Here is a 12,904-nt window from a genome sequence, read left to right as displayed (position 1 = left end):
CAAGGTTCATTTGAATTTATGATCCTTATAATGTGGGTGAAATGTCATCTTTCATCCTAAGATATTAAGTTTAATGTATCTAAAGTCAAATTATAAAAAAATACTAATTTAAAGATAAAAGGGATTTTCTTCCATCCTTTTTCATAAAATAGTTTCATTCTAAACACTCCCAGCATCTTGTCCCTTAAAAGATAACACCTGTGGGGTGTGGTCATCCATGCCTGTAATCCCAGCATTTAGCAGGACTGTAGTTTGCCACCTGTCTGAGCTGCTTAAGTTTAAGGCCAGCTGGGGATGCTTAGTGAAACCCTGTTTCAAAAAGTAAACAGACCTTCAGCGGAAGCCCTTAGACGCAGCAAACATGGCTGCTAAGGTGTAGCATTTTATCTGCAGCCCCTGGGAGCTAAGGGGAGTCTTTGCAGTGTGTGTGTGTTGGGGGGGGGCACTCGTCCTGGAAATAGTTTCATATCAAAATGACCCATTCGTAGGCCAGTAAAATGGCTCAGGGTATAAAGGTTCTTTCCGACAAACCTAATAACCTGAGTTCCAATCCCTGAGACCTCAAAACCAAACATTTTTTGTTTGTTTTTGTTTTTGTTTTTGAGTCAGGGTCTCACTACATGGGCCAGGCTAGTTTCAAACTTAAAGAGAACCACCTGCGACTACCTGCTAAAAGGATGTGCCACCAGACTCAGCTTAATAAAGTGCTGTAAGAGAAAAGACCTACCCATTTATGTAGTGGATCTATTTATGCATACAGTGTATGTTAGAGCCTGCTACATTTAATCAGAACTGCTTTAAGAATGTTTTTAAAAAAAAAAAAAAAAAAAAAAAAAACATAGAATTGTACCAAAACAGCATCAAGGGGGTTGTTGATGGACTCAGTTTGTAGAATTCCTGCCCAGCATGTATGGTTGCTATTGCCAGTAATCCTAGAACTCAGGAAGTGGAGGCAAGAGATCAGAAGTTCTAGGTCATCCTCGGCTACGTAGAGAGTAAGCCAGCCTGAGATATATGAGCCCCTGTTAAAAAAAAAAATTAAAAAAAAAAAACCTAAAAAAGAAATAAATAAACAGAACAGCCTCAAACCACTAGTAGAAGGTACATTAAATTCTGTTGGCTCCTTTTTAATGGCCTGTCAAGTCTGTAGCCACTAAAACCAGCCCTTCCTTAAAGTAATTTCAGACCATCAGGACTTTGCAGAAATGTCTTTCTCCTTCAAAGGCAGCCTCAGAATATTGAATCGGTGAAGCATTTTAACGTGACTTTCTTCGCTGCCCTGTCGTGAGTGTCTGTTGTCTCCATCTTTTGTGCCATGTCACTGCTGGCTCCATTCTCCCTCGGAAACCTCTCCTGGGCTTCTGAAGTGCACCACAGAAACCAGGCTGCCTCCTGCCTTCTCCTCTCTTTATTTGATCAAATATTAATGACGAGGCACTCTTTAGAGCCCTTTTTATTGACTTCCCTTGGTTAGTTCCTGTTAACTCTTGACCCTTTACTTCGCCCCACCCCCACCAATTCCTTCTTCCTCAGAGATGACATTTCCAAAATACCAAAATGTCTTGTTCTCAATCCAGACTTGAGGGCCATCTGGAATTGAAATGGGGAGTGCTGCCTTCATTTTTAATTCAAATGTTGTCCAGTCGTCTTCCCCCCCCCCCCCCCCCCCCCCCCCCCCCCCCCCCCCCCCCCCCCCCCCCCCCCCCCCCCCCACACACACACACACACACACACACACACACACACTGATACATAACAAATTGAACAAATACAATGCCTGGGGTTCAGAATCCAAGCAACATCAAAAGCTGTCTGTTTCGAGTACTCCTGACAGATACTCAGCCAGAAACTAAGCCTTGCATGCCCTCTGCCTTGCTCTGTATGCCAGAAGGGCACACAGAACGTTTAGATTGTAAATAGGTTGAAACTGATGCAAAGAAAGCTTTTAATATTTAATATATCCCTTCAGCATTTTTTACTCTTCGTCTTCTTGTTTGTTTGTTTGATGCTAGAGTAGAAGCTAGGGCCTGTGCGTGCTGGGCAAGCTGCCCTGCCACTGAGCCATGCCCTCAGCTCCCTTCAGTCTCTAAAACAGGTACCTGAATGGTTTCCTTCTTTTCTGTAGGCATAAACTCTCCACAAGCTTTAAAGAAAATCCTGTCCTTATCTGAGGAAGGGAGTTTGGAGCGTCATCGGAAGCAAGCAGAGGACACCATATCAAATGCATCTTCACAGCTGTCGTCACCCCCCACCTCGCCCCAGAGCTCCCCCAGGAAAGGTAGGGCTTTCTCTTTGAGCTGTGTTCTCTGGCTTTACTAACGGTAGTATGGTAGAGCTAAGGAAGCAAGACTAGTCAAGGCGTGCCATAGTTTCTTCATCTTTACCTAGGACGATTAACAATGGATAGTTTCCCCTGACCATTGAATAGGCAATTTTTACTTTATTAGAGTGAAATTTTAATCTCTTAGTCACCTGGTATTTATAAGTTTTTGAGTAAACTCTCACCTCATTGTCAACATTTAATTTTTGCTTGTTTTCTGGACCAGTTTTAGAAGCCTAAAATGTTTTAATTACCGAATTTGCATTTCTCATTCAGGTTATATGTTGGCTCCCAGTGGTACCGTGGATAATTTTTCAGATTCTGGGCACAGTGAAATTTCTTCACGATCCAGTATTGTCAGCAATTCTTCTTTTGACTCGGTGCCAGCCCCTCTGCATGATGAACGGCGTCAGAGGCATTCTGTCAGCATCGTGGAGACCAACCTGGGCGTGGGCAGGATGGAGCGGCGGACCCTGATCGAGCCTGATCAATACAGCTTAGGGTAAGTCTGTCATTTCCGTGGGTCTGTCATTGCGTGTCATGCTATTTGTGTTATGCAGACTGCTTTTGTAGTTGGCTTTCCCCTCTGGTGGCCCACTTGGGCTTTGTGCTGGAGGAAGACTGTACCAGTAGAACACACCCCAGTCTCTGTCTGTGCCGCCTTCCCTAGGGAACCACAGTGTATTCAGCCATTCAGAGCCTTGTAAGGAAAGTGCTCCTTTTTTTTTTTTTGTAGCAAGTTGTTGGTCTCTTTCCTGAAGCATTAAAAACTCAGAGTAAGAAATTGGAGTTCAACCTGAAGACCCGAAAAGCAAAGCAGCCAGCCACTGGCTCTTACCTCAACCTCAGTCTGAAAATATCCACATAATCCTGCCTCCAAGAGTCTCAGAATGAGACCGAGACTGGGAGCTGTCTCCTCCCGTTTTATAATCCTCTCTAGGGCTGGGAATAAAGGCGTGCATTGCCCAGTTTCCATGGCAGCTAGTGTGGCTACTGGGATTCAAGGTGTGTGTCACCACCACCTGGTCTGTAAGGCTGACCATTGGGGCTGTTTTACTCTCAGATCTTCAGGCAGTCTTGATTTATTACAATATAATCGAAATGCTACTACACTTCCCTGTGTTTGCTTTGTGAAAAGATGAATGAGTGGTATGAGAAACTCACCACTCTGATCCCACGCAGGAGTACTCTCCTCCTCTTTCTGGGATGGAAGAAAGCCACTTTTCTAGGGAAAAGATACTTTATAGGCGGAGTGGCTTATGCCTGTTCCCCTAGCACTCAGACTGAGGTAGGAGGTTAATGAGTTCAAGGCCCACCTAGGCTATAAACCAAGAGCCTGTCTCAAAGCAGCAAAACCAGTTTGTCAGTAAAGGGTTGTTTAACCATCTGACATCTTCCCTTCCTTTGTTTCGATGGCAGGTCGTATGCCCCAGTGTCTGAAGGCCGCGGTCTGTATGCCGCGGCCACTGTCATCTCTTCTCCCAGCACAGAGGAGCTTTCCCATGACCAAGGGGACCGCGCTTCCCTCGATGCTGCTGACAGCGGTCGTGGGAGCTGGACTTCATGTTCAAGTGGTTCCCATGACAACATCCAGACCATCCAGCACCAGAGGAGCTGGGAAACCTTGCCGTTTGGGCACACTCACTTTGACTATTCAGGGGATGCTGCAGGCATATGGGCCTCCGGGAGCCATATGGACCAAATCATGTTTTCCGATCATAGCACAAAATATAGTAGACAGAATCAAAATAGAGAGAGTCTTGAGCAAGCTCAATCCCGGGCAAGCTGGGCATCTTCCACGGGCTACTGGGGAGAAGACTCAGAAGGTGACACGGGCACTATCAAGCGAAGGGGCGGCAAGGATGTCTCCATCGAGGCCGAAAGCAGCAGCATGGGGCCTGTGACCACAGAGGAAGCCAAACCTGTCCCCATGCCTGCCCACATAGCTGTGACGCCGACTACTCCCAAGGGGCTCATCGGTACGTATGGAAATGGACTGCTGGGACGCACCTGGACGTGGGTGGAAGTCGGCTTCCCCTCAGCTTGTCCATCACCACGCCCGGTTCCAGATCAGCTGTATGGTCAGTGAGCGAACTGACCAGGGCTTAAGAGCCAAGTTTGTGGTCAGAGACGCGCACTCCAGCAGTCAGTAGCGCTTAGCCCGCGGGATCAATGGGCTGTGATCCTACTGGGACATTATTAGAACAGGTGCCTGTTCCTCACAGAGGAGCCATTCCCTTTCACTGAAACGCATAAAAAACGGCTCATCGTTCTCCCGTCCCCTTGAATTGTATCGATATCCTTTGTATATTGATTTTTTTTATTGGTTTTTGTTATACAGACGCATTGTTTTTCTACTAAGGACAGGGGTAAAGAACTCAGAGGTGGGAAAAGTACAGGAGGAAGTCAGGCAGAGCTAGGAGCCTGCCTATCTTGACACCGGAGACACTCGGCAGTGCCTGCTCCTCTCTAAAATGAGCTTCATAATTTTATCTTTTTAAAAAATGATTTATTTTCATTTTACACACACTCATGTGCACACATGTATGTCTGTGTGAGAGCATCAGATCCTCTGAAGCTAGAGTTGTACAGACACTTGTGGGCTGCCACGTGGGTGCTGGGAATTGAACCCAGGTCCTCTGGAAGAGCAGCCAGTGGTCTTAACCACTGAGCCATCTCTCCAGCCCCAGCCATGCTATCTTAATATGATTAGCATGAGGATGTCTTGGCAGAGGACAGTGCCAATGCATCAAGAGCCCCTAAAAGATGCTGGTGCCCTTTCAGGTGTAAAGACAGGTGTGTCTCCTCAGTCACAGGCTTATGTTCTTTGTAACTTGAATGGTGAATGTCTGTCTGAGAGAGTGCAGGGTAGATTGTGAGGTGCAGAGAGAAACCCCTAGAGTATTGATGAGGGAACAGTTATGTGGCCACATGAAAAGTGATGCAGGGATGTCAGACTTAGGACCCCATAGCGGTGAGTGAGGAGGCGGCAGCTCAAAGTTCTTAGGTTGGTTATTCTGAGCCATTTCTGTTAACAAACTAATTCTCAGGATTTTTATTGCTGAAGATGAAAGTGATTTCTAGTTCCTGACAAAGTCAAAAAAATAAGCTTGAGTCTTACTCAGTTTTACAGATCTCATGTTGCAGGTCACAGAGGCAAATGGTTTTCCTTCATGAAATTGTGGACTTTAAGAAAAGCAACTGCCTTTTTTGTTTGCAGGGCTTCTTAATCTTATTTTAATTTATTTTTTTCCAAAGAGAAACCTAGAGAGTTGGAGGGATGTGAACCTGATTCTCCATGTGATAATATTGGGAAATGCCTAAGAAACCTCCGCTGTTACCCCCATCTGGGTACAGAAAGGAGAGAGGGGATTTTTACCCTTCACTGATGTGACCCAGGCATGTCCCTGGTTCCTCTTGTACCTTGTTTTGTGAGGTTAGTTTTTAGTTGAACTCTCCTGTTTAGGCTTTGCTTAGCGGTTATACCACTAGGCAGAAGTGACCTGGTGAGTATTAGCTGAGGACAGCCTGATGCCCTGGCTTGTCCGAAGGGTGCTTGTATCTGCACCTTGTGTGAAGTAAGAGGCCTTGGACCTGACACCCTATCATCTCCCTGCAGCTCGGAAGGAGGGCAGGTACCGGGAACCACCGCCCACACCTCCAGGCTACGTGGGCATCCCCATCGCCGATTTCCCTGAAGGGCCTTGCCACCCGGCCCGGAAGCCCCCGGACTACAACGTGGCCCTGCAGCGGTCGCGGATGGTGGCGCGGCCCACGGAGGCCCCGGCTCCAGTGCAGACGCCTCCTGCAGCCAGCAGACAGGGAAGCAAGCCGCAGTGGCACAAGCCCAGCGATGCAGACCCGCGCCTCGCACCCTTCCAGCCGCAGGGCTTCGCTGGCACTGAGGAGGATGGTAAGTTCCCCATGCCACCCCATGCCAGTTCCAGGTCCCACTTACTTGGGAGGGTCAGAGCAGTGGCTCCAGGATCTTTAACTGCTTGCTGTGGAGGATCAAGAACCTTTCTTTAAACGATTTAAGAAGTGCCAGCAAAGCCAGGCGGTGGTGGCACACGCCTTTAATCCCAGCACTCGGGAGGCGGATCTCTGTGAGTTCGAGGCCAGCCTGGTCTACAAGAGCTAGTTCCAGGACAGGAACCAAAAGCTACGGAGAAACCCTGTCTCGGAAAAAAAAAAAAAAAGATGTGCCAGCAATTACAGAACGGTCGCTTGTAAGGAAGCATGCACATGACTGGAATTTTAGTCTTTTTCTGTGCTAGTGTTAGAGACAAGGATCTACAGGGTGCTAGGCAGGTTCTACCTGAGACACAACTTAGCCTGAATTTCCAAGACAATACTTAGTAAAACTGAAGTTCTTTTGTGGCTCTATTTTAAGGATAAGAGTGAAAACCTCTGGTTGTTACTCATTTTAGAAATTTGGAGAAGCATCTTGACCTGTTGAAACGCAGCTGGTTAACGTTTTCAGTGGAAGCTTTGCAGTTGGGCACTTAATGGGCAGAAAGTGGCTTGGAAATGAAGCGATACTAAAAGCTGTGCTGTCCTTGGGCTCTCTGCCTCCCTCTGGATGTCCCTGCTAACAGAGGCTGAGGGCAAGCAGGAATCCTCCCCTCCGCTTTTTAAGTATTCAGTGTAGCGTGTTTTATTACACAACCATTATAGCAGAGTCCAAAACATAATCATGAGAATTATAATGTTTTAATTATAGCTTAATGAATATTAACATTTTTGTCTATCCTCAAGTTTTTTTAAAGATTTTTAAAAATTGTTTGATATATACATATATATGTATGTATGTGTATATACATGTATATGTATGTACACACACACATACATAGTATGTGTGTGCCTGTTGCCTGTGGAGGCCAGAAGAGGATATTTGATCCCTTGGAACTGTTACAGAAGGTTGTGACCTGCCATGTGTGTGCTGGGAAGCAAACCCCAGTCCTCAGGAAGAGGATTCCTTCTTCTAGACTTCTTAATGTGTAACTGTGCTGTTACAAAACAAGGAGCTCAGGCCTGGAGAGATAGTTCAGTAGCTAAGAACTCTTGTTGCTGTACCAGAAGACCAGAGTTCGGTTCCTAACACCCTGTGGGTGGCTTCCAATAGCCTGGAACTCCAGGTGCCAAGAGACCTACACACTCTGCTGGCCTTTGTGGTAACTGCACTCATATATTCTCTCTCTCTCTCTCTCTCTCTCTCTCTCTCTCTCTCTCTCTCTCTCTCTCTTCTCTCTCTCTCTCTAAAAATTAAAATTAGAAGAAGGCCTGGAGAGACGGCTGTGTGTTTAAAAGTATATACTGCTTTTGCAGCGAAGTTCAGTTTCTAGTGCCCAGGTAGAAACTCACATCTGCCTAAAGCTCTTCTACCAGGGGATCCGATCATCTCTTCTGACTTCCGCACACAGAAACCGGCATGCATATGGTTAAAAGTCCGTCTTAGAAAAATACCTGTTATTTTAGAACTTCAGTTATTAGTAACTGCTCAGCCAGTAAGCGAACAATGTATTTAATTTTAGTGATTTATTGTTACCCCAGTTTGGTTTCTTTTGCTGGTAGACATTCTGAGCAGAAGCCATTTGGGGAGGAAAGAGTTTCTTTCTTTCCAGTCCATTATTCCGGGAAGCTGGACCTGAAACTGAAGGAGAGACCGTGGGGGAAACACCGCTCACTCCCAAGCTCGCATTCAGCCATATGTCATACACAGTCAAGGCCCACTTACCTAGGCAAGGCGTCGCCCACGGTGGGCTCAGCCCTCCTGCATCAACTATCAGCCAAGAAAATGCCTTTCAGGCCACTCTGATGGAGGCACTTCCTCCAACTTTTCTCTTGGTGACAACCTAGCCTGGCCATCACAATTGTAACTGTTTTTTAAGACAGTGGGCCAGACTGGCTGCAGACGCTTGCTCCTGGTTCAGCTTCCTGGGCACTGGGATTATAGACCTGAATGACCACACACAGCTGCCTTTTTCCTAGGGTGTATAAGCCTGATAAGATGGTGCACAGCTTTAATCCTAGCACTTGCGGAGCAGAGGCAGGTGGATCTCTGTATGTTCAATGCCACCCCTCCCTACATAGGAAGTTCCAGAACAGCCAGGCTACATAGAGAAACCCTGTCTCAACCCCCCAATATATACAGAAATAGTATGTATATGTGTTTAAAGATTTGCATGATGCACCCGTTGTTAAACTTTTAAAATTATGACTAACTGCTTGCCAAAAATGCAAGGATTTTAAGTGAGCTACATTAAATGTGTCTTTCTTTTAACCTAAGTGAACGTGATAGCACAGAAAATTGTCTACTTGTTGACTTTTTATTTATTTTGTTTTCTCCGCTGCTGTATGTGCAGAAGACGAGCAAGTGTCTGCGGTTTGAGGCTCAGAGCACGCCACCGACAGGAGAGCACAAGAAGACGTCCGAAGCAATGGAGCCTTGGCACGCACATCCTGAGGATGGTGGACCAGTTTGCCTCCTTCCCTGCCTTAAAGCAGCATGGGGCTTCTTCTCCCCTTCTTCCTTTCCCCTTTGCATGTGAAATACTGTGAAGAAATTGCCGTGGCACTTTGCAGACCTTATTGCTTGAGATGCACAGCCCAGCAGTCTCCGAGCTGCTGCCTGCCACATCACGCAGTATCATTCCAGACTCCAAGATCATCAAAAGGTGATCCCCTCTGGCTGCGCTTCTCCGCGCCTGGAAGGAGTTTGCAATCTTCCTCTTAGATTTCAATCCAACCCTAGCCCTCGGTCTCATTTGGAAGATGAGAGAAACTAGCCTTTGAACTACGTGGGGGTCTTGAACCCACCAAGGAAGACAAAGACAGACATGAAATCCTTTGAGTACAGTGCTTGCCCACTTGTTTACAATAGCCTTTTAAAAATGAGTTTAAAGATTGTGTTCAGAGAGTACATATATCCATTTAATGATTACAGTATTATTTTGAACCTTAAGTAGGATTGCCAGCCTGGGTTTCTGAAAAACCAAATATGCCGGACAGGGTATGGCCACACCAAGGGAAGACCTGGCAGCGATGCTGTCTTCCCATGTCCTTCTGGCCTTGCCCGTGAAGTGCCCTATCCCAGAAGCATCAAATGTTAGCCAATTACTTAAATACGAGGACTCCTCACCCGCTCCTTCCCCAGTGGGTGAGGCTCTAACGTAAAACTCTTTGCACATGGCCAGGGGAGGGAACAAGGACTTGGGTGTCCTGTCTGAGCCTTAGGAGGCGGGACAGTGTTATTTGAGAGTGTGTCCTGCTCAATTACAATGGATGGCAACCCCTGTTTTTAAGTTATGGGTTTTTTAAAAGAAATTTTTTTTTTAATTTTTATTTTTTGAGTTTTGTTAATTTAGAGTTTCAGAGCTTTTTGTTTCTATTTTTTAAAAGAAAGAAGCATAACTGGATAGCATCGCAGTGAAGCAGCTTGGGGTGTTGGGGTGAATGCCAGCTGTTCATACTGCTCTTTCAAGACAGCCTCCTCCCCTTGTTGAAATGGCCCCAGAGAGTATGTCTTTAAACATGATTAAAGGTCACACGGTTGGATACACTAGCCTCTGCAAGGAGGGTCAGTCACCAAAGACTGCCCTGTACGTGGCTTCGTGACGCTGCCTCTAGAGAAGTCCCAAGTGTAGCGCCCATCTGCTCACAGCTGCTATGAACCCTAGAAGGACTGAAAACGACCCCGTCGTCCTATTTTTGTGTTGTTTTTTTTGCACAGACTCCGGAAAAGTGAAGGCTGCCAATCCGAGTAGTACTCAGATGTGAGGGGCTGCTGGTCTTGGATTTTTCCATTAAATTCAACTGATCATATTGATCAGTCAAATAAACGTAAATAGCTTCCAATTTTAAAGGTCGAATTGCAGTGTTTTTTCACTGTGTCAAACAATGTCAGTGCTTTATTTAATAATTCTCTTCTATGTCATGGCATTTGTCTACTTATGTATCACATCGTCGCTCACGCATTTGTAATTTTACATGTAACAAGCATTATTGCCAGTTTTACTATATAGGCTATGGACCTCATGTGCATATAGAAAGACAAAAATCTAGCTCTATCACAAATTGCACAAATGTTATCTAAACATTTAAGTAATTGTAGAACATAGGACTGCTAATCTCAGTTCGCTCTGTGATGTCGAGTGCAGAATGTACTATTAACTGGTGATTTCCTCATACTTTTGATACTACTTGTACCTGTATGTCTTTTAGAAAGACATTGGTGCGGTCTGTATCCTTTTGTATTTTTAATACAATAATTGTACATATTGGTTATATTTTTGTTGAAGATGGTAGAAATGTACTATGTTTATGCTTCTACATCCAGTTTGTACAAGCTGGAGAATAAATAAATATAACATAAAGCCTTGTCTAAATTTTTAATGCTTTTTATTACTGAAATGAAGCAAAGGTTACACTACAGGATCAGGCCTCAGGAGGCTGAAGAGTTAGCCTCTAGCTTGGCAGAAACTGAGTGACAGCTCATTTCTTTCTCATGGTTCTTTATTGAGTCAAAAAAAAAAATGAATACCATTAATGTTAGCACCAACTAGACTAGGTTCAAATTCTTCCGTGTTTTTGTTTTGTTTTGTTTTGTTTTGTTTTGTTTTGTTTTCTTTTGAGGCTCGTTGTAGCATTTGCCTCCTCTGTAGTACATAGCATGGTTTATTTCCTGAAATACAGAAAGCTCCGAATGACATTGAAAGTCTCGATCAGCAAGAGAACAATTTAGCTATTTGTTGTAGGCCTCCAGCTAGCACATAAAACTCTTTGGTCTGTGAGCTTATTTGTTTTTTTTTTTTTTGTTTGTTTTTTTTGTTTTTTTTTTTTGCTGGGGTTGAACCCAGAGCCTTGTTGCCCACTAAGCAAGCTTTGTCTAACTGAGGAAGAACATTTGGTCCCTAAGAGCGTTTATATTTTAACAGATAAAAATCAGCTAAGTACTGCCTGCTTAAATACATTTGAGATCAAAGATTCTTCCCTCAGGGAGATGTAGTAAAGGTCTGAGAAGCTAGATTGAATGCACAGAAATGGGAGACCAGGAAATGGAAAGAGAAGCGAGAAGATAGCCCTCCCACCCACCAACTTTTTCTAAGTCTGTCGTCTATCAAAATGGTTAGGGGATTTGGAAAAAAAGGCAAGAATGCTGTTCTAGCAGCTTCACCAGTTTTAGAGAATATCCTCCTCATCACTTTTTTTTTTAAAGATTTATTTATTTATTATGTATACAACATTCTGCTTCCATGTATGCCCGCACGCCAGAAGAGGGCGCCAGATCTCAGTACAGATGGTTGTGAGCCATCATGTGGTTGCTGGGAATTGAACTCGGGACCTCTGGAAGAGCAGCCAGTGCTCTTAACCTCTGAGCCATCTCTCCTCATCACTTTTTGTTTGCTGCAAGTTAGCCGTGGTTGCTATCCTTCTGTCTTACTGCCCTTCTACACCCCAGTAAACAACCTTCAGAGCCAAAGAGCTGTCTCTAGGACTTGAAGCATTATCTGCCAGATACAATTAGTAGAGGAGACAGTTTCCATCTCTGTGTTCATAATAGAACCCTGCTGTTTACTGTTCTAGGTGGCAGCGTGAACCTTGGAGAGTTCACCTAAAAATGAGGCAGACTAAAAGTCTCATGCAATAGCCAACTTTATTCAGAGCATCAGACAGTTTATACTTTGAGGGTTAAAAACAATCACATGAGTAAAAGCCCAGGGATAAGGACCTGTTAGGCAAGTACTCGGCCATTCAGCAAGTTGTAGGGATGCTGTAGAAAGTTTGTATAAGCATCTTACTTTCTCCCTAACGCAAACACTCAGTCTGTGTTTTCATGTATACATGTTATAGCCCTAGATAATATTTCCTTCTATCCATGGAAGCATTTATATCTTCATCTATACTTACTTTTGTTACTATTATTTTATGTGTATGGGTGTATGTGTATTACATGCATGTACCTTGGAGTCCAGAAAAGGGCATTTGGTCCTCTGGAACAGGAGTGACAGGTAAAGATTGTAAAACACTGTGTAGGTGCTGGGCACCAAACCCGGGTCCTCTGGAAGAGCAGCTAGTGCTCAACCCTTGAGCCACCTCTCCGGTCTCCACCTAAACATAGTTTTATATCTACTACACTCAAAATATTCATTTAAGTGGTTCAGGCTTTTGAGGTATACGTGTTAGAATGTCAGATACACTTCTGTGTTACTCAGTCCGTTAGCACACCTTCTTACTAAAGAAGTAGAAACTCTAGAGCCCTTAATTCTGTAATAGTTTCTTGAAAAATAGTTAATTGAAAAATTAACTAATTCAGGGTGTTGGGGAAGTAGCATAATAATACATAGTTGCCAAGCAAGCATGAGAACTTAAGTTAGGGACCTTGGCACCCACTTAGAAGCCACGGGCAGTGACTTGTGCTTGCATTCTCAGTTCTGAAAAGGCGGAGACGGGAGGACTAAAGGGGCTTACTGACCAACCAAACTAGCTGAATCTGTTATCTCCGTGTTCATCGAGAGACAGTCTCAAAACTAAGATGGCAAGTGACTGAGGAAGACACCTGGAATTAACTTCTGGCCCACGTAC

At 44.7% G+C, this 12,904-nt stretch overlaps 1 protein-coding gene across 5 annotated transcripts in view; it reads left to right on the top strand.

Annotated features, from left to right (window-relative positions):
* Positions 1–10,700, top strand: part of Rapgef2 (Rap guanine nucleotide exchange factor 2) — a 203,543-nt gene extending 192,843 nt beyond the window's left edge. For all 5 annotated transcript variants that reach the window (XM_050158792.1, XM_050158793.1, XM_050158791.1 and 2 more), the window contains 5 exons: positions 2,126–2,278; positions 2,597–2,822; positions 3,740–4,299; positions 5,940–6,233; positions 8,686–10,700. In XM_050158792.1, coding sequence (XP_050014749.1) covers positions 2,126–2,278; positions 2,597–2,822; positions 3,740–4,299; positions 5,940–6,233; positions 8,686–8,711 — 1,259 coding nt within the window. In that variant the 3' untranslated portion in view covers positions 8,712–10,700. The remainder of the gene's footprint in view (positions 1–2,125; positions 2,279–2,596; positions 2,823–3,739; positions 4,300–5,939; positions 6,234–8,685) is intronic.
* The last annotated feature ends 2,204 nt before the right edge of the window (positions 10,701–12,904 follow it).

The sequence above is a fragment of the Alexandromys fortis genome, unplaced genomic scaffold (assembly GCF_014885135.2).
Source record: "Alexandromys fortis isolate MF-2015 unplaced genomic scaffold, M_Fortis_MF-2015_v1.1 scaffold_102, whole genome shotgun sequence".
Lineage (NCBI taxonomy): Eukaryota > Metazoa > Chordata > Mammalia > Rodentia > Cricetidae > Alexandromys > Alexandromys fortis.
Note: the sequence above shows the minus strand (reverse complement) of the source record. Positions and strands in the feature narration are given on the sequence as shown.